Raw genomic sequence first — 23,066 nt, 5'->3', positions numbered from 1 at the left:
TACAATCATATGAGCAGGATATAACCTAAACTGTCAATACCCAAGAAGTCCCCTGGCTCAGAGGCTCAATACAAGTACATGCTCTCAAGATTTTGTTTTTGTCCACTGTGCTAACCTCCCCCAAACTACTTGTTCTGTCACTAATTAATACTGTTTATTAGAGTTGCAGGTGGATTTTTCTCACATCAGTATTAAATAGAATGTAGTTTGCAACCAGAGCGACAGAGTGATGCCTATTCCAGTTCCCTCTTGGTAGGACCCCTATTCTTACCAGTATCTTCAACTGTGCTTTTGGCTCATCTCACTCTCATGGTTAAATATAACACTGGACAGTCTCCTACTCACTCATTTGAAGACAACACATTTTACGTCTACTAATTACACCTTATTTAGTTCCTATCTCTAATATATTATATTTAATTTCTGATCAGTACTGACAGTTGGCAAATTAGGCTACACTGGGGACAGACTAAAGTAGGCTAAGCAGTTGAAGAATTAAGAAAGTGGGAGAAGAAAAAAATAAAAGCAAATTTGAAGTTTGATGTCAATGTAAACTGATGCAGAGTGATAATATTAACAAAAGTGAAAAAGATTACAGGAAGATACTGATGTATGATGAGTTCAGTTTTAGACACAGTGGGTTTGGAATAATGTTGGGAAGTTTATGTGGTACCATTCAGCAGGCAGCTGGAGAAAAGACTGTTAACTTGATAGAGAGCAAAGTGGAATAGTGTATTTTGGGGCCTTTCACATTCAGGTGATATTTTATTTTATTTTATTTTTTTCAGGTGGTATTTTAAATATAGAGGGCAGCTCTCTGTTATGCACTAAGAAGAGCACAACATCACTTGTATAGTATTCTTTCCAAAAAAGGCAAAACTTAAATTTAGGGATGAGAAAACTTCTGTCACACCCAAACTGAAGAACAATCTGCAAAACACCTGGCCAGTATTCTTCTAACATGTCAAGGTTCTAGTAGGCAAATACTGAAGAAATGTCACACATTAGCATGAATTAAGGAGACAGAGCTAAATGCAATGCAGGATACTAAATTGGATCCTGGACAGAAAAGGACATGAGTGGGACAACTGACAAAATCTGAATAAAGTTTGTAGATTAGGTAATAGTATTACCTAAATGTTAATTTTCTGGTTTGGATAACTGTGCCTATGGTCATGTAAGATGTTAACATTTGAGGAAGCTGGGTACAGGATATACAGTATTTGTATTATTTTGTAATTTTTTTTAAAGTCTCAAATTGTTTCTCATTGGAAGTTAAAATTTGCTTTTTTTTTTTAAGTTTAAGAAAAGTAGACACACTCAAAAAGTTCAGTGTATCTGTAGATTCAGGAAAGAACTCTAATTTGCAAAGGAACTTAATTTAACTTTGAATCCAATTTGAACCAGTTTAAAGAATGCAGAGAATTATTCCGTTTGCTAGTCAGAAAAGCTGACAAATGATTAGGTTTTTAGTCTCTAAGCTAGATTCTACAGGGTGGTATGACCAGTAAAGCAACTGAAAGGCAGTACAGGAATAACAGCCTACCAATCAACATTAATTATGTTCTTCATAATTAATACAAAACTCAGACTTTAACGCATGTATTTGGTTTTTAACATGATCCTGTGAGGGAGGCAGGCTATTACTCGCCTTTTACATGAAGAAAGGGAAGCTGAGAGGTGAAGTAACTCCAAGTTAAACAGTTAGTAAAGGGTAGTGCTAAACAGGAATTAGTGTTCTGATTCCATGTTCAAATCTCACTCCACCATATTAATTGCTTCTATCTTTTATGATGTAAGAACAAGAAATACATCTATAGTTACACACCCAACCCACTTGTTCCTCTAAAAAAAGACTTGAGTCAGAAAACTTATGTTAAGTCCTGGCTTTATGTCAAAGTAGTTTTGGGATCCAGAGCAAGGCACTTGAAGTTTCCAATCGCCCTTTCTTCAGTATCAGACAAGAAGGTTGGACCAGAGTACATGTAAAGTGTATCCTAGTATACCCTTCCACAATTCTAATCTTGAGATCTATTTACTATGGTAAAGTCGCAGTCCTGGATGACTACCTCACTAATCCTGCAGTCAAATTTCCAAACGATTATCTTGAATTTAATCCAGAGGCCCTCAGAGTTGAGGAAACAGAAAAATGTCACCATATTTTCAAATTCCTATCTATGTGAGTGCAAATGTTGGCTGAAATAAGAAACAAATTTCTTAAGGTACCAACAGGTAAGATTTGGTAATGACATCTGCATCATGATCTCTCTGTTTAAGACCTTACAATGCCTTGAGATTTCCTAATATATCAGCAATGTTCCCCATCTCTGGCCCTCCTTCCATTCCTTCTGCAACTGTTAAGGTACTATTCACCTTTCTTATTAAACAGTTTCTTAACTGGTCTTCCTGCTTTAAATGTCTCCTCAGTCCAGCTCATTCCCTACCACAGTGTCATAAGGATTGAAACAAAACCAACCTTAATTTGGGGAATGTTAAACCATGTTTAAAAACTCACCGCTGCCAATAGGATCAGATGTAAACTCCTAAGCATGACATATGGGCCATTTACTCTCTGGTGCTTGGACCACTTTCTACTCAAGACAAGCTCTGGCCACATCAAACTTCCTGGCACTCTACAAATGTCCTTTCAAGCCATGAGGGCCTATGCCTATATAGTATTTCTGGGCCTCTTACCTTTTCTACTCCTGTTCCAGATTCAAAATTCGTTGAAGTATTATCTCTCTGTGAAGATTTTACTTTCATAGGCTTAATACAGTTCTATCACAGCACTTATGATTTATACTGTAATCATTTATACAGCTTTACCCACATTAAAAGATCAGCCATTGAAGATAGGGGATAATGTACACTAATTTTTACCCTCAAAATCTATATAACATTTGACAAATAGGTGCTGATTGAAGATCTTCTAAACTGCCTGAAAGTAAAAGACATTCTACCGCAACTGTCCTAATTTTATCTCTTCCTGCAGCGTCCCTATTAACCATTACAAATACCTCACAAAGTCTTCCCTCTACAACTTCACAAGCCTCACTCATCTTTAAATTCCAACTGTTCCTAAGGCAGTAACTACCATTTAGTTTAGCACATTTCTTAATGAATTCAGGTGTCCTGTCTCCCTAACTACAGAGCAAACTCCTCAAGGATATCCTAAGTTAACTAAAATAAGCTAAGTAATAATACATACCATTATTCATTTTCAAATATAATATAGTGTGATATCAGAGATATCATGTGATTCTCTCGGAAAATTCATATGCCTAGAATGCCCAAAGTTCTGACTTTTTTGTTATGTACTGAAATTTTGGGATTATTACTTTCAAATATAATTTCTTTCTGTGCAAAACAGCATGATATACAGTTGCTCAGCACTTACCTGGGGTTCATGATAAGACGTCGGAAAAAGTAGGTCCAGGTGATATAATCCATTGCATCTTGCTTAGATGTAATGGTACCACCAGCAATCTCCGCATTTAAATGGTCAGAGAGCACTCCCAATAAGCTACATTAGTGAACAAGACATGGGAAACATACATGAACATTAAACGAAACACATTTTATCTCACATAGCAGGCTGATGGAAGGTAGCCAGTAACTTTCAGGAGAAGATGAGAGCTAGGAGGAGAAAGGTTAAGAGTGGGCAACAGAAGATATAACTTACAGAGTAGGGAAGAGTATACTTATGGGATACTGGAGTTAGTATGGAATAATATTGAGGCCAATGAAGAGAGAGTTGGCAAGAAAGGGATGACAGGAGAGAGTAAAGATATATATTCCTTTCATTTACTCAGTGAGTGTTAAGTTCCTAGTCATATGAAATTTAATTATACCGGATGTTGTAAGGTATACAAAGATGATCAGATGTGTGCAAAGAATAGCATAACGTTCATTTTAGTTTATTATGTAAAATGCAAAAAAAGGAAGCAGTGTCCAACAACAACAAAAGGCTAAATAAATTATGATACATGGGAGAAAATATGCAGGTATTAAAAATGGTTTTTCAAAGGATGTTTTAAGAACATGAGAAAATGGCAAAAAAAATGAGAGATTAAAAAAAACAACAACACAAGTTTCTATATTACTCTCAATTCACCAGTAGCAGAGCATAAATCTATATCGTCAATTGAGAGAGCAACTTATATTATCTATTTGAATGATTACTATGACCCAGCAGTTTCACTTTTCACTATCCTGCCAGAAAAACATTTATAGATGAAAGTAGGAAAGCAAATTATTTCAATGCAACATTATATGTAAGAAGAAAAAAATAGGAAACTTTCAAAAGGTTCATTAATAAAAAGTTAATATATAAACTATGGAATACTCTGTGACAGGTAAATATTAATAATAGTCATATTAAGGTATAAAATTAACATTTTTAGTTAACTACTGAAATATACATATAGAAAATTACATAAATCATGCATGTATAACTCAAGTAATTTTCACAATGTGAAGAGACCTACGTAACCAACACTAAGATCAAATATCACTAGTTCTCCAGAAGCCTTCCTTTTGTGCTATTTAGTCACTACCATTGTTCAAAAGGATATTCTGGCTCTTATTTGTTCCTTACCTTATTGCAGTAGTTTGGGCTTCTAGCACAATGCTTACTGGAAGTGGGGAGAACAATACTCCTGTATCATTCCCTATCTCAAAGGGAAAACTTTCATTATTTCATTATTAACTATGATGTTTACAGTGGATTTACTCTTGATTAAGGACATTTCCTTATATTTGTATTTGCTAAGAGTTTTTTATTATGGATGGGTGTGGAATTTTTTCAAATGCTTCTTTTTTTTAATCTATGAAATAATCACATGATTTTTCTCCTAATGTAGTAAATTATAGTAATTTGTTTTTGTTTTTTAAAATTTTATTTGAATTCAATTAACATTTAATATATTATTGGTTTCAGAGATGGAGTTTAGTGATTCATCAGTCTTATATAATACCCAGAGCTCATTACATCATGTGCCCTCCTTAATGTACATCACCCAGTTAACTCCATCTCCTCCCCTCTAGCAACCCTCTGTTTGTTTCCTATGATTAAGAGTCTCTCTCTCTTTTTTTAAATGATTAAGAGTCTCTTATGGTTTGTCTCCCTCTCTGACTTTGTCTTGTTTTAATTTTTTCCTCTCTTCCTCTATAATCCTCTCTTTTGTTTCTTAAATTCTACATATGCATGAAATCAGGTAATAACTGTCTTTCTTTGATTGAGTTATTTTGCTTAGTATAACATCCTCTAGTTACATCTGCATCACTGCAAATGGCAAGATTTCATTATTTTTGGATGGCTGAGTAATATTCCATATAGTAATTTATTTTCAAATAAAAAATCAACTTCACATTTATGAAATAAATTACACATAATTTGCTTTGCTAATGTTTTGTTTAGGATTTCTATATCTATATCCAGTACAGGTTTGTTAATCTTGCTTTTTGGTATATTTCTTATAAGGTTTTGGTGTCAAAGCTACTCTGATCTTATTAAATAAATTGGCAAATAGTCTTATTTTCTCTACTATTAGGGAAAGTTCATTTAAGACTGATGTTATTTCATCCTTAATGTTATGAAGAATTCACTAGTAAAGCACGTGAGTCAGAAGATGTCTTTGAGAAAAGATTTTAAATTTCAGATTCAATTGCTTTGATAAGTAACAGACCATTTAGATTTTCTATTTCTTTTTATGTCAGTTTGGTAAGTTTTTAAAATTCATTTTATCATTTGATCTAAATTTTAAAATTATTTCCATGATGTTTTTCATAATATTTTTTAAAGCTTGTGAACTTTTCATTCTTAATATTATTTTGTTCATTCTCTCTCTTTTTTGATCAGATTTAAAGATTCATTGATTTCATTCTTCTTTTCAAAGAATCAACTTTTGACTTTGTTGATGCTTTTCTAATGTATATTTGGTTTCAATTCTTTGATTCTTGCTCTTATCGTTCTCCTCCTTTCTTTTGAGTTCAACTTGTTAATTTTTTGCCAAATTTTTGAGATGGATACTTAGATCATTATTCATGTTTTCTTTTCAGACACATTATGTGCCTTACTATGTATACTTATATAAATACATAACATATATATCTCTTAACATAAATTTTCTCTTAGCACAGTGTTAACTGCATCCATGTTTTTATATTTCTAAACTTAAAAAAATGAACATTAGCACTTAGAATAAGAACTCCAATAACTACATTATCGATTAGAAACGTGTTATCTTTTACCGTTAGAATACAGTATATTCAAAAAAGATGATAAAAGTAAGTGATAATGTTTTAAATGAAAAATATATAAATCTGAGGGAGAAATGCTATATTCTGCTAAGAAAATGAGGGAAGCCTTTGTCAAAGGGGTAGTTACTGGGCTGAAATAAACCAGTAACCTAAATTATTCGTTACAAGTCCCTTTATTTCGGATATTTCTTTATTAATGATAGTACAAAAACACACATGAAAACTTTACTAAATGCTTACTATGATAGACTGTTATAAATACTACATATTTGATCATTATAAGTAACCTATTAGATAGCTAGTGTTGCTATTATCTTCTTTTACAAATAGGTGCACTAAGGCACTGAGGAATCAAATGACTTGCTGAAGATCAAGGAAGTAAGTAGTAGAGCTCAAATATGAACCTGGGTTGCCTGGCTACAGAGTCCATGTGATTCAACCCTGAACTACCTGCTTCTTTTAAAAGGTTTTTGTAAAATGAAATTATAATTGAATTCTGTCTTCTAGTGATAATTGTTTCATTTCAGATAATTCTTTTGAACTAGAACTTTTACTGATTTTTTATCTAATCAAATATCATGACATAAATATTAATACTTGCTATGACATGAATCCATTTAAGTTAATTTAGAGCAAAATTTACCTTGACTCTACTGGAAAAGGTTCATAAAGAAATTTTTTGTAAAAGTCTTTCTTTATGTCATGAACCAGAATTACAGCTTTGCCTTGGTCATCAAACTGAGGCCTCCCAGCACGCCCCATCATCTGGAGTACATCTATAAAAAAGAGAACAGGAGATATTACACAATGTGGGAGATAGCACAAGGTATATTAAGTGATTATAGCATGGTTTGACAACACAACAAAATAACAAAGGATATAGAATATATTAAGAGTGTACATATTATCTCTGATATCTACTGTTGAGTTCCCTAATAATTAATTGATTTATTATGATAGAAAACTGAATCCCCACAACGGACTCTCTTCCTGTTTGGAAAAGTAAGAATGATAAGGTTCCTTCAGTTAAATGCTTAAAAATGCTGTTTAAGGGTTACTACTAGGGGCCCCTAGGTGGATCAGTTGGTTAAGTGTCCAACTTTTGGTTTCAGTTCAGGGTGTGATTTCATGGTAATGGGACAGAGGCCCACATTAGGCTCCAAGGTTAGCATGGAGTCTCTCTGTGATTCTCTCCGTTTTCCCTTGCCTCACCAACTGTGTGTGTGTGTGTGCGCTCTCTCTCAAATAAAATCCTAAAAAAAAAGTTATTACTATTTTAATTAAACATGAAAAAGTAAGACATATATGGGTAAATCTCTTCAGCAGATTCATTTGATTATTTTTCTCTAGGAATGGACCCCATGAGTTCATTTAGGCCTTACTCTCTTCCGACTTAGGTATAAATGTTTTTTCTTTTATACTGCAGCAATCTCTGAGGTAAGAAATGATTTAGAAATAATACAGATTTTACATGTAATCACTGAGTGTAAATATACACAGTATATTTCCCTCTTCAGAACTTACTGACAATGCTTTTATCAAGTTTTAAAATACGTTAATAGAAATGTTTATGGATAAATCGTAGCAACAAACCCTTTGGTTCTAGAAGTGCCATGAAGTATTTCTAGTGAAACAGATTTAAATAGTATAATGTTTAACTATAATTTATAAAGTTGCTAATTGCTGCTAACCAGTACTCTTTATCTTTTTGTGAATTTGAAACCATTAGTTATGCTTTTGAAATTTATTAACAAATTAGGTAAGTAAAAGTAAATAAAACAGCTCAGTACTTTGAACAGTATTTGTGTTGAAACAAAAATTTACAATTTGCTCATCATATGTTCAAATGAGATCAATCTCTACAATTCAATCCATGAAAATTCAGATTAAGGCTAAAATAGAAGCTTAATGTATCTGTAAATTTAAAAAAAATTACCTGTAATGGGAAAATCCACATAACGTCTTGTTTTTCCATCATAATATTCTGTTCCCTTAATAATTACTAAATGAGCTGGAAAGTTTACACCCCATGCTAATGTACTTGTAGCGATCAGAACCTAGAAAATAAAATAAATTTAACTAAAACATAACTATTAAGTTACATTTGAATATCTGTTTATGAAAAATAAAATACCTGAACTTTGCAGTTTACAAACAGCTCCTCTACTGTTTTTCGGTCCCTCTCATGTAGTCCAGCATGATGCATTCCTATTCCAAAAGCAAGTGTCAGCTTCAGGTTGGAATCTCTTAGTGTTCCAATGATGTTCTCCATCTGCAAATAAAAAGCACAATTACAGGATGTAGGTTCATTAGCTTTAAAATTTTCAGACTAAGGAACGCCTGGGTGGCTCAGCGGGTGAGCATCTGTCTTCGGCTTAGGGCATGATCCCGGGGTTCTGGGATCGAGTCCCACATAGAGCTCCTTGCATGAAGCCTGCTTCTCCATCTGCCTATGTCTCTGCCTCTCTCTTTGTGTCTCTCATGAATAAATGAATAAAATCTTTAAAATTTTTTTTTCAGACTAAGATTATATTTGACTAATTTTGTTTTTTGATTCTTAGGCTACATAAACAAATATACACACCTTATCTAGAGTTATGATTAAAGTTGAATTAATGGAAAAGAATAGTTAGAATGTATATCCTAAATAAATTAAAGTTTAATGTCATCCATTTTATTCTCATACAACAAGGGAAAAAATCTGTGGATAAATGGCAATATCTTCTTAAGTGAGTAACAACTATTAAAAAGGATATAATGTTGCCTAAAATTTTTCAGTGTCTTGTTCATCTCTATAATAGAAAAACCTTCCATCTTTTTGGCTCAGTGCTAAAAATTTTAAAAACATGGACAAAAAAATTAATGGAAAAAAATCAGTCATAATTCCACTGAACAGTCAGGAATTACTCAAATTTAGGCTTTCTCACTGAACTTAATGACCCAGGGCAAGTCATATAACCTCTCTGAGCCTCTGCTTCTCTATTTAAAAAAATCAACTGGTATATTTTTGTTTACTTCTCATTTCTTTAATCAACAGTGCAGTTAAATACTTTTCATATTTACTAGCATTTTTTAGTAAATTATCTTTTCATTTTTTAAGTGGACATGATAGTATTTTTTCTTATTGGTTTGTAATGGTTCTTTATCTATTAGAGTATTGTTAAGCTATTTATGTAGTACAGTTATTTCATTTCCAGCCTCAGTTTAGCTCACTAAGTTTTCATATGTCTAAAGAATTCCTGAAACTTGTATCTTATATTATCTCTGAATATTCTATCACTTTCTATTCTACATGGAAAATACTTAATGCAACACAGATTTTATGGCAACAGAAGCAAATCTTATTTTCTTATAAAACTTACTCCCTGTAAAAAACTAAATAGCCTAATCTCTTTCTGTTTATTTATTTATTTTAAAGATTTTATTTATTTATTCATTAGAGACACACACAGAGAGAGGCAGAGACATAGGCAGAGGGAGAAGCAGGCTCCATGCAGGGAGCCTGATGTGGGACTCGATCTCAGGACTCTAGGATCACGCCCTGGGCCAAAGGCAGGTGCTAAACCGCTGCGCCACGCAGGGATCCCCTCTCTTTCTGTTTAATGACGGACCTCTACTGGTCCTTCAAGCAGAGGATGACACAAGATGCACTATCGGGATCTTCTTTTTGGACAACTCCATGAGGGGAGTAATGTAGAGATCAAAAGGCTTGAGAATATATGATCAGTTAAAAGAATGACATTTCAGCTATATCTATAGCTTAACTACCATATTCTAACAGTGAACAACAGCGGAGGATAAACTTCAAAATGGGTACATGTATAATTTTTATATTTCTGAAGACTGAGATAGTATAAACCGATCTTGTCTTCAGATCTCATTTCTTTTTTTTTTTTCCTTCCACTATTAACTGCCTATAATATACAAAAATATACTTGCAATATATTTACTTTCTTGGTTGTGAAGAAACCAATAACAGCTCACAAAAGTCTCACAAAACTTCAGCTGGCTGCTGCAGTTTAGCAAAAATGCCTAAGACGATACACACATACATGAAGCACTCCAACTGCTTTCATTCTTACTCACTGTATTTTCAATGGTCAGAGAAATTTTCCAATTTTTTTTTATGTGGGAAGAAGTTGTTTTTACACTAATAATCCAAAAAAAATAGGAAGATGAAATTTGCCTTCTTAATACTTCTTAATGTATAAAACCACTGCATAGAAACAAAGTAATAGTTTAACCATATACACGTTATCAACTTTCCCTGAACTGAACACAGTATACAAACAGTTTGTTATGCTTCACAATTACAGTATGGTCACCTGATATTCCTGAATACTCATTTTATAAACTGTTAAGCAAGAATATGGAAGTGCATTAATACAAATCCACTTTACCTTTAAGATTAGCAAAGGATAAGTAAGTTGACTACAAATGTTTGCTATAAAGAAAGGTGCTTGTTTTGTCTCATAAATTATATGTTAGCCATTCTCAAGTGACAGCCTATTATCCATTTTTTTTTGTTCAATAGTTCACTGCATAAATATCTTCAATTTAAACTATCAAGAATTAATGTACTGATATTCTTGCATGACAATTAATTTCAGGGATTATTTTTTCAATTTTATAATTTAATAACAGTATAACTTTCAAACTTGTAAAATTTATAGTGCTCCATGGCAATGCCGATCATACCCCTCAAAATGTAACATTTACTATAGGAGAGCTAAAGAATCCTATGGCAGGAGGTTTGGTGAGGCATTAATATCCTGTCCTTTCCCATCAGGGAAAGCTGTTTCTCATTCTCCCTGCCCCCACTTTCACATAAATCAATGCATTAAAGAACTATTTGCCTATCTGAAATGGCAAAGACCTAAAATCCTCATGAGGACAATTACAAAAAACAACTTCATTTATTACATAGTTACTGTGGATGAATTCTGAGTTATTTGAACATCATAAAAAAGCAAAATTTATAGTAATGTTACTCAGTCATTAAGCATAACATACTACCAGTACAGCTTGTTTAAATTTGAAAATATAAATTATTGATTAAATTCTATATACTTCTCATTAGATTATATACTTAAAAGTGTTTCATCCTGATCATGATGTAATTCAAGCAAAATTTTTGAGAAACTTAGGATAATGAAGGATTAAAATTTGGTCATACATATTATTTGTTGAGTACTTATTGTGTGTCAGGCATTGTGCTTAACACTTTACAAAGACTATCACATTTAATCTTTTACCTAAAATAATAAAGCTCTAATGTAACACTCAATTCATTTACACAACCTAGTATATTTCAAATTAAAAGATCCAGTGATCTTGAATACTACAGAGTAGATACTCTCAACCCTGGTTCCATGAGGGAATTAAATCCACAAAAAATATTTGAATTACATTCTTTTTAAGTTTTTCAAAAGATAGTACCGTTCTATATGGTTAAGAGAAAAGTTCACTTACTACATGCAATGGATGTCTCAAGACATTACAGCTTAATTCTTGCTAAGAAAGGCTGCTACAGAATTTTAATAAGAATAATTATGAAAATTAAAACACTGATGGACGAAGTTTTAATTCCACAATTCATTTCTATTCAACCAACATTTGTAATGTATAGGTAACTTTCTAACCATCTTTGAAATATGTTTGACTACCTGATAGTTATATAAAAAAAATTATTCAATATTATAAATAAAAGAAAAAAAGATCTATATTTCTCAAAGTAGTGGCCTTTTTTTTTTAGGGTAATGGGGGAGGAGGCACATATGTAAACTGTTGAACCAATTACTTTAACTTAATAGAATTTTTTTTATATTTTAAATTTATTATACTCAAAAGCTTTTGTAGAAATATAGGATTCCATTTAAGTAGATACATTACTCTGTGCCTGAAATACATTCCAGTCAGAATATAATTCAGTGAGTTGATGACAATGCTGGCTCCAAAAGAAAGGAGGAGACCAGATTGGACAAGAATGAGCTAACAGATTGTACAGCCCAATTCTGTCCCTTTGAGTGTGATATATTGTTTCAAGATGCTAAAAACCCATACTTTCTCAAAGCATATCTGTTGTGCTGGTTTTCCCATTTTCACAGAATCCTCATTATCAGAAAACTCTGTACTCTTTTCAAAGCACGTCAGACTCAGACCATATGCCACTGAATAATGCTTATCAATTGTCTAAAATGCTCAATAAAAGATGCAGCATACAGAAGAATAATGTAAGTTACGAAGACTTTTTAAAAATAAAGATAATTAAATATATCACATCTGGTACAGATGTTAAAGTTAAAACATGTCCTTATAATTACCAAGGGTTAATTTCTTAAAATACACTTCTGTATGATAAACCCCATACACTGAAGGGGAAAAAAACTAAAATTAAAGAAGCACTTTCGAACATTCTACTGATCTACTAAGGGAAAAGAAATTTTAAAATAGTATTAATTAAATAACGACAGTAAGTTTCTAATCTTTGCCAATACTTGTCATAATATATTCCTTGTTGTCCTCTCTGAAGCCCCAATGACACCTGAAAATGATTTACCATACTGTTAATACATAAATATATTTATATGTATAATTAAGGATATGATTACATGTGAATTAAGTATATAAATGAAATCTAAACAATAACGTGTAAATCTCTGCTCTGTCTGCTAAACAAACAATACTATTTTCAGTGTTTGCTACTTAGTTTGTCCTAATTCTTATGATAGCAATTTCAAAACTGGGTTGTAGGCTGAAATATTAAATATTTTTCCTTATTAATATTTCTAATTTAACTCACTATGCTCTTGGTAGGTAATTCAAGTCAGTGCTTCATATTTATTCTGGAATATACATTTTATGCTTATTTCTGTTTTTGGAAAGTTCAGATTCTAATACATGTTTGGAGACTATTTCCATCTATTCCAAAGCTTTTAACGAAGCTGATGAAAAGGACGTTATAAAATTAATTTGCTACGGTAGCAGAATTTTAAGGAACAAATACTGTATTAATATGAATTAAATTGGTGGAGGAACATAAGCAAAATATTATAAAAATAATAGCAAATTTAACTACAGAGATTTCAGAAAAAAAGAACTTGTCTACTTAAAACATATTTGATGTTGCTATACTGTAACGGTAATAACAGTTAACAGTTATTGTACATTTACCTCTATTCCAGGCTTATTCTAACTATACTAAATAACTTATTGCACCTAATACTTATCAACAATCCTGTAAGGATAGATGATTATTATTATTTTTTATAGATGAAAGGGTAAGGCTCAGAGGCTGAACACTCCATCAAGGTCATGTAGCTTGTAATGGGCAGTCAGTATTGACCCCAGGAGGCCTGGCTCCAGTCCCTGGTCTCAACCACAATGCCACCTTCTAATTACCACACGAGTGTGATATACTTAAAATAACTACTTAAAATAATGGAATTATTCATTTGGCTTAAGTCTGGGCATTACTGTTTTAGACTGTGGGCAAAAAAACAGGTAGGATCTGAAATAATGAACTATGTACTGCACTCACATAACTGGGGAGCTATGAAGATGTTTAACAAATGTATTTATTCTTTAGTATTTGAGTATTTCCAGTCCTATGCCTAAAAATTAAGAGTATCTAAAAGTATCTTTTTTATAAACTAAAATGTCACCACTCATGACTGAGGACGGCATAGTTCTTGTTGGTTGCCTGTGTTTGATATTGGAGCTACTGACTTTTCTGTTTTTACTCTATGTTCCCATCCTTATCAAAACACATATGTGTGCTGTGACTTTTCCATATTCTCTAGCCAGTATGTTGTCAAAGATTTCAGTTACTGTATGGCAGAGTGAGAAAACAAAGTTTCTGGGTCAGCTGGCTTGGTCTGGAGTTTCTGATCTCCATTTATTTTATTGGGCAAATTACTGAATTCTTTCAAGTTTCAATTTTTGTATCTGTAAGACTGGGATAACAAGAACAATCCTCCCAGAATTCATGATTAAATGACATAATATAAGCCTTTAATGGACTATACTCCATAAACATATCAATTATTACTAAGCATAAGACCTTTGCCTCTTTCTTCATTAAGACATGCATGATATCAACTATGGCAAAATAAAAAAACCTTGTATCTTGTAGCTGCTTTGGATTACATAACTATTCTATAAGGACCAACTAAATTCAAATGTCCAATGTTCAGCAAATCTGTGGATAATGTCTGTTTTGATACTTAATATTCTTAGTCTAATAGGTTCTCTACTCGTCAGTCATTAAGAGGTCTGTGGCCTGATCAAAATAGAAAGCACTTGGGATGAGACTTCTGTATCACAAGCTAAATCTGTTTTGGTTTGATAATAAAACAGATTTTCAAGTTGAAAATGTGGTTACGCTCTATTAAGCTCAACTTAATTTCTGATTTTCAATAATTTCAGAGTCCGTTCTCAAAGCCTAGTACTAACTTCTTACCTATAAGGAAGAGGTCAATTTATATGTTGAATGAAAAACCAAATGAATCAAAAGAACTATAGAAAACTGTCATTAGGGGTGCCTGGGGGGCTCAGTAGGTTAAACTTCTGCCTTCTCAGGTCATGATCCCAGGATCTTGGGATTGAGCCCTGCATTGGGCTCCCTGCTCAGTGGGAAGCCTGTTTCTTCCTCTCCCACTGCCTCTGCTTGTGCTCTCTCTGTGTTAAATAAATTAATAAAATCTTAAAAAAAAAAAAAAAAAAAAGGAAAGAAAACTGTCATTAGGAGAAACTCCACCAAATTTGAACTTGTGATTATGAGTGGTCAGAGTTGCTGCTTGGCACGTTCATTCAGGATGCCTGAGTGCTAAATCCCATGGGTGTTTCTCGGCTCATCTCACTTAACTCCCATTAATATTTGAGGTAGTTAAGCCCCCTCTCCTTCACAAAATCTTGTCTACAATGTTTTATGACTTTCCTTACTGACATTACCTTCTCAGTGTTCTCTGCCGGCTTCCTCATTTTCTACCCAAGCTCTACCTTGAGTTCCTTTCAAAGCCTGGCCCTCTGGTTCTCCAAACACTGTCCCAGAGTCTCCTGTGCTTACCTGGGTGGAAAGGCTGCTTCTATGATGACGCTCCCAAGTTCATATGTTCATTTCATATCCTCTGTGGGATTTATAGACTTCCTATATCTAGTTGACCTGAATGTCTTGGAAGTACAAAAAAATATAACTTTTTTCTTTTTCTCCTCCTCTTGGCCTCAAATCTGTCTTCTACTTCCTTTTCATCCTATACTTTCAGGTCTCCCCATTTATAAAATGACACCATTATTTCCTCAGATGTTTATAGTTAATAACTGGGGAGTCACTCTTGATTCTTTTTATTTTCCCAACCTCCATTTCTCACCTACTGAATCTAGGCCAAGATACCTTTCCATTCTCACTGTCACCACCCTAGGTGGCCCCTAGGTCCATTCATCATTAATTCCATGGTTAACCTCCACTTCGATCCATTTTCCACTAAGCGGCAAAAGTAATCTTAAAATGCAAATTGGACTAAGTAATTTCCGTTGCTTAAAACCTTTTAACTAGTTTCACTTCTTTCTTTTCTCTTCCCTTCACTTCTGAATATAGTGTGTGTTGGTTGTAGGGAACTTTATAATTTAGTCTACTGGCTAGAGAATATTGAGATGGGATTGCAAAAGAACCAGAGAGCGATTAGATATAACCAGCTAAAGTTTTGTAAAAGACTACACCACAGACAGCCAGCATCTGAATATTTCCTCCTATATAGAGGCCAAAAAGGGGAAGATTTTCCCTGCTGCATGCTTAAAAGTGATGCTCAGGCCTTCTCATATTTCTGTCTTGGATTTGAAGGCTGAGAGAGTAATGTTAAAACCCAACAATAGTTTGAGGTTAATGATGGAAGTGGTGGTTATCAAACTGAGAATCCAAGGGACATGGAAGTATATGCTCACAAACTTTTGAAATCACTTCTTGATGAGAAATATGGAAGGATATTACTTTTGACGTTTCCTCATGCTGCAGTATGATTTCATATCAATGATACACTTGAAGGGGTGTTCCAGCTTCCTAATACTTTATTTTGAAGATTTACTGGGTTAAGAAGATAGATGCATTAATTTTTTTTTTCCTTTGCTGACCCACCTACCTACTTGGCTCTGCCACAGAACATCAGTCTGGAACTGTGCAAGAAGCAGCAACAGGAATGTCACTAAGCTTCTAGTCCAGGATACTATGGAAAGTAACTCTTATAAAGATTAAAGTGTTAAAAAAGTCCTCCTATTTTAAGGTAATTAGGGGATTCAACAACTGGAAGACCTGCTTTATAGGTTTTTGGTATAATCTGAATTTGCAAAGCAATCAGTTATGGAGAGAGAAGGGAGACAATGAAACAATTTTATTACCGATTTCACCTACTTTTTCATCATAATTCCAATAATAAAAATATCTCTAAAAAACTAGAAAAGCAGAAGATAAATTTATTTATAAATCTATGGAGGGAAAGAGGAATATCTACATTTATAAGTAGTAGAAGGAATACCATAAGTACCAAAGTACCATATTAACTGACTGTATCATATAAAATGCAAAAACTTTTTTTTTTAAGTGTTTTTTAAACTTATTCATTAGAAAAGAGAAGGAGAGGAGAGAGACACTCAAGTATACTCTGCACTTAGTGCACAGCCCCTTGTGGGGCTTGATTTTATGACCCAAGCTAAAACCGAGAGTTGGATGCTTAACTGTGTCACCTAGCCACCCCAAAATGCAAAATCTACTATTTGTAAAAAGCTATAAGACAAAAAGACATCCAAGGAATTAGCAAAATTAATAAGAGCAGATGAGGGACTAATGTGTGTATATGTATGTAGTAATAAATATTTATGGAAAAGATTGTTATATGAAGTTTCAGAGGGGTGTGTGTGTGTGTGTGTTTTCTTTTTTAAAGATTTATTTATTCATGATAGACATACACACACACAGAGAGAGAGAGAAAGAGAGAGAGAGAGAGAGAGGCAGAAACACAGGCAGAGGGAGAAGCAGGCTCCATGCAGGGAGTCCGACGTGGGACTCGATCCCGAGTCTCCAGGATCAGGCCCTGGACTGAAGGTGGTGCTAAACCGCTGAGCCACCTGGGCTGCCCTGTCTGTGTGTTTTAATTTGCTAAGGCTCTTATACAAATCTATTAAGAAAAATGCTACACTGCAAAAGATAAAAGTCCAAAGGAACAGACAAAAAAAAAGACCAATAGTAAACAAATATATGAAAAAAAGTTCAATCACACAAAAATCAAGATGTACATTAAAATAATAAGGAATATTTTACTTATAATATATCAATAAGTTACAACAAATGAGGATATGGTAAAACTGTTACTCTCATATACTGCTGATGATACATGTATCAATGGTAAGAACATCATTTGGTACAACCCTTTTGGAAAATAATTAGTAGTATATATGAAAAGGTATAAGAATATCCATATTATTTGACTCATTAATTTTAAGTTTATAATGAGGAAATAAGTCTAAATAAAGAAAAACCTATGATAATGATGCACGATTATTTAATGGGATAGCCAATTAGTAGAATATAATTGTGTAGACATGAAAAATTACAGTTGCTTCAATTTTAAGGATGTTTACTACTTCATTGCAGTATAACAACAGGTTTCTAATTTTCACATTTGGTGTTTTCTAAATTTTTTAGAATGGTCATGTTATATATTTTAAAGAAAGTTAATTTTGCAAAATTGATTCTAAGTTCCATGAGGGCAGTGAACACTCAAATAGAAAAACAAATATGAATATTATAATATATATACGTGATGATGTTAAAGGGAAGAGATGAAATATGGGTATATAAAAAAAAGTATTTATCAGGAAAATATTGCAAGAAAACACATCAAAATATTAATAGTGTTAAGGTGGCAGTATTATGCATTTCCTATTTTTTCTCTAAATTTCTGCCTTGCTAAATTAAATTTTTAGTATGGATTAAAACTAAACATCATTAAATGTGTAATTTCCATTATATTATAACTTGGCATGTATAAGAAATAAAAGTAAAATAGATTGCTTACCTCTCTTTCATCCATATTCAACCACTGCTTTGGATCTTCTTCAGTAGCCAGAAAGGCAATTAGTTCCAAAGCAGTAAGACGAGTTTGCCTTCTTGATGAGACAAATATCAAAACAGGTTTGGCTGGAGAATGGCTTCTAATTGCTATTGAAAAGTTGTGGAAAATAAAAGGGTAAGTTACTTATAACAGAATTTGAATGTCATTAGGATATCAAATGGATTAATGAAATTTAATTGATTTAAGTGAATTCTTGACTTGGTCATGAATTCTACTTGGATCTGTTAGCAATATTAGAGAAATGACAGGAAAGGAAAGGAGGATAAACCCACTCAGGGGGAGTTTATTGCCTGGACAGGGGAAATTTAACTGTGTTAGTTCTCAGCTATATTCTGAGCTGCTGAGGCAGGTGACACTTAGAAAAGCTGAGACCCTTCAGGTAACAGCTCTATACAAATATTCAATCAATCTAAGGTGGAGTTTTTGGATTTGTGTTTCTGCTCGCCTAAACAATGATATTACAGAGTTAATTGGTCCTGGGGTCCAGGTAGAGTCAAGTTATGTAGAGTGATGAAAACTCTGTAAGAAAAGCCACAGAAATTCCTTTTATTTTTTCATTACTCATTGATGGAATAATTGAGACTTTGTATCAATAAACTAGTCAGAGATAAGTCAAACAAAAGTTTTCCATTTTTCCCAAACATATGTGTAAGGCTTCAAGTGGAGAGATGAAGAGAATGCTGAAGAGAGTGGAAGAGAATATCATGCCTGAGTCTATATCTGAGTGATGGCACATGGAAAGTAGACATACAGAAGAGGAAATGAATAGTTTGAAACCTGAGTCATAGGACTAAAAGAAAAAATTACCTAGAGAGCCACATAAATCATTTGACCTAATTGGAAACAAGATTTCTTTACATTGGCTCCAAAATGCTGATAAGATGGCACAAGTAAAATTTATACTTATGTGTACACAGGTCTCTTAAAACAGAGATATTTAAAAGGTTTACATAATAAGTTCAACCTTTTTGTAATTTCTTGTTTGAAATGTGAGCTGCAGAATTTCTTTTTATGGATTAAGAAACTAGGTTTATAACAAAAATGTTGACATGACCTTGACTATATTTAGCCCCTAAGAGTGAGAAATGAAGCCATGATAAAATCACATTTCTAAACTCAAAGAAATATAGTGATACATTACAAGGATAATAAGTAGTTTATAAGGACAGCTACTATACTGATATCATATTTAGAGAAATACGTTTCAGTTATTTACTATTGATTTATATAACACAAAATGCTTCATTTCAATCATTGGTATGCAATTGGCCATTCCCTAAGTAAATATAAGCAATCACAATACATACCATGAAAGATAAACTCATTTATGTTATTTTTCACTCACGGCTTATCAGAATATTACAGAATATAAATGACAATGCTTTGATAAATTATATTAGAAATACAATGTTTAAAATACACATATTAGTGCAATATTGGTATCATTTGTACACATAATCATGAATGAATCTGTCTCTTTTTTAAACCTCAACATTTAATGGATTTTTGCTGCTGCAAGAACAGGTGTGGCTGAACAGCTCACGGCAGATTTATTGTTCATTAGTGATTTTATACAATGCTTCTGTGGAGGTGTAAATAATCTGAACTGCCAAGATTGGTCTCTAGTTCACAATCAATACTTTGCTTCTGTCATAAGGCTAATTACAGCAGCTAAAAAGTCACCTCACAACTGTCACCTCACAATCAACAGCAGTTCACATTAGAGAATTTATTTTGGAAGTTATTTTTAATTGATATAATAAATATTCCTTATGTAGCCTAAACAAAACATGTTTCAATGAAATAGGAGTGTTATTCTTAAATCTTTCCTGTTTGCCTAATTTGTTAGGAAGGGAAAACCAAAAAATAAAACCAAACAAAAACAGAAGCATCGTTTAAAAAAAAGTACTGAAATTTGTAAGTTTTATGGTTTCTGGTAAAGATTAAGATTATGTGATTTTTTTTCTATACTTATAGCTCCTATTTATCATTTGTTCAAGCTACTACCATTAGAAAAATAACTTAATAGATTAACTTTAAGAATGATTTAATTACTTTAAAAAAAATACATACTTCTTTTTCTACTACCAAGACAGTATCATCTATTAAATTTCTCCATTTTCAATAGTTAATTCAACAAACATTTTTATGCCTTAGCATAAGCTTAAGTTTTACACATATGTATAAGTTGGAGCAGTATCACGCGTTCAAAGAAATCTGAATTACCTAGAGTGTACTTAAAGTCTCCCATACAAAATGGCTGCTATTCATTCCAAGGATCTAAAGCTTACCTTGGAATGTAGGTTTATTCATACTGGCCATACGAGGACAGTAATGTTGACCCGGGAAGCCTTGAATGTGAACTTCCAGTGGAACTGGGCGTACTGATGGTCGGAAGTTGAACAAGCCCATCTAGAGTAAAACAAGAAAGAAGTCATTTTCAGTTTTTGTATGTAAGTTTATAATATTACAATAATCCTTAATAAAGCCAGCTAAGCCACTGTATTAGATGCCTATTTATCAGTCTTCCATGTACCTGATGAATATTGAGCCAGTCGGCAAGGTCTCTGGCATTAGCTAATGCGGTAGATAGTCCAACTATTCTAACAGGCTTTTCTGTGTGCGATGAGATGAAATTTGTTCGAGATACAATGACTTCTAGAACAGGGCCTCTTTCCTCCCCTGGGAAATAGGAATAATACATGTTAATCATTTAACAAGTCCTGATGCCGCCTGCGGCAAGTATGAGAGTCAAAATGCGCAAACTGGTATCAGATATACAGTGGTACCCACCAAGCAGATGGATCTCATCTATGATGAGAATAGTGACTTGTTTCACATAGTTCCTATTCTGCCAGCTTCTACTGACTCCATCCCACTTCTCTGGAGTAGTGACGATAAGGTCAGCTTTAGCAATGGATTTCATATCAGGAGTCACATCCCCAGTTAGTTCAATAACTCTGGAAGGGAAGAAAAATGATACCTTTCTCTAATAACTCATGACCTTGGAAAAGCAAAAATACCTTTCAAAACAAAAATTTATAATGCTTAACACTACTTTATCTCCCTCTCCCTCTCATTTCTGAAAGTTTCTGTGAGTCGAGTCCAAAATACATTTCTTAAGAATTCTAAAAGAATGTATAAATTCAAATCACTGATAATTTAGCTTTTACGAGGATATGTCAAACTTTGCTATGATTATGTTTACAGAGTCTCTGCCCTATGTGTTTTTACAGTGTTGAACTCATACTTCCTTCTCCATATGTTGGAATAAATACCTTTCTAATGAGGGAAAGTGTTAACTTATTAAGACAAAAAGAGGCATTCATTAAGAATATAATTATGTGTAAGCTTCATTTCTTTTTTCTATAGATATTTACAGGCAAATTCAAACATAGTAGGACATAAACAACATATGTTGAGGGAAATATGTGCTACCTCATTCTAAGGAACCCCAGTTTTTGGGGGCAGTCTGGGTGGCTCAGTGGTTTAGCACCACCTTCGGCCCAGGGTGTGATCCTGGAGACCCGGGATCGAGTCCCATGTCAGGCTCCTTGCATGGAGCCTGCTTCTCCCTCTGCCTGTGTCTGTCTGTCTGTCTCTCTCAATCTGTGTCTCTCATGAATAAGTAAATTAAATCTTAAAAAAAAAAAAAAAGAAGACCCCAGTTTTATAGAGAGAAAGAGGGTAATCTGGAGGCCAACTCTAAATTTCAGGTAATCACTAAATAATTTTAGCATCTGTCTTAATCCTCAAAGAACAAAAAAAGGGCAAGATTAGTTTCCCCAAGTAAAGTGTTCCCAAAGCTTTTGCTTATTTTTATTCATTTTTTATTTTTACAATTTATGAATATGTAATATATTCATATGGGTTCAGTGAATGTGTGGTGAACAGTCTCTGTAACATGTCTATCCTCTAGTCACCTGGTTCTTGTTCTAAAGCAACCACACATTTATATTCTTTACCATTAAAAAAAAAGATAGAATGCTTTACTTAAAAACATTTTCTATAGTATCACTGGAGATCATTCTTTCAGTATATAAAAAGTTCATTCTTTATAGAACAATACAATATTTTGCATTCTGTAAATGTACCACAATTTATTTAGTCATGTTCTACTGGGTACTAAGGTTACCTGCAATCTTGCTATTAAAAACAATCCCACAATTAATAATCTTGTGCAATATTAAAATATTTTTTTAAAAGTCATGTTCTTTATGAATTTCTGTTTTTCTATTAATTGTTTACATGTCAAATGCCCTCTACGTGGTTTCTGGGAGACACTCTGAATGATATGAAAGAAAAGTAAAGAGACAAAACTTCTTTTGTTTTAGAATTTAAAAATGTATCTGTTTATTTTTATTATTTTTTTTGAAGATTTTATTTATTTATTCATGAGAGACAGAGAGAGAGAGAGAGAGAGAGAGGCAGAGAGAGACATAGGCAGAGGGAGAAGCAGGTTCCATGCAGGGAACCTGATGTGGAACTCGATCCTGAGACTCCAGGATCATGCCCTGGACTGAAGGCAGGTGCTAAACCGCTGAGCCACCCAGGGATCCCCCGAGAATTTAGAAATTTTGAAAAATTATCTTGCCAAGCAAAAACATTCATATTAAATAATTTAAGGACATTCATTTTCCAATATTAAAACAATGGGAATATTGATAACATTTTAACATTCAT

The 23,066-nt window shown here is 33.2% G+C and overlaps 1 protein-coding gene across 7 annotated transcripts in view; it reads right to left on the bottom strand.

Moving 5' to 3' along the window:
* ASCC3 (activating signal cointegrator 1 complex subunit 3) overlaps window positions 1-23,066 on the bottom strand; it is a 335,529-nt gene that overhangs the window by 84,022 nt on the left and 228,441 nt on the right. For all 7 annotated transcript variants that reach the window (XM_072831965.1, XM_072831969.1, XM_072831971.1 and 4 more), the window contains 8 exons: window positions 21,177-21,343; window positions 20,920-21,065; window positions 20,675-20,795; window positions 18,327-18,469; window positions 8,396-8,533; window positions 8,198-8,318; window positions 6,905-7,037; window positions 3,398-3,523 (listed from right to left, as the gene is read on the bottom strand). In XM_072831965.1, the coding sequence (XP_072688066.1) occupies window positions 3,398-3,523; window positions 6,905-7,037; window positions 8,198-8,318; window positions 8,396-8,533; window positions 18,327-18,469; window positions 20,675-20,795; window positions 20,920-21,065; window positions 21,177-21,343 (1,095 nt within the window). The remainder of the gene's footprint in view (window positions 1-3,397; window positions 3,524-6,904; window positions 7,038-8,197; window positions 8,319-8,395; window positions 8,534-18,326; window positions 18,470-20,674; window positions 20,796-20,919; window positions 21,066-21,176; window positions 21,344-23,066) is intronic.

This window comes from Canis lupus, chromosome 7 (assembly GCF_048164855.1).
Source record: "Canis lupus baileyi chromosome 7, mCanLup2.hap1, whole genome shotgun sequence".
NCBI classification, from domain to species: Eukaryota; Metazoa; Chordata; class Mammalia; order Carnivora; family Canidae; genus Canis; species Canis lupus.
This window is presented reverse-complemented; position numbering and strand designations above follow the sequence as displayed.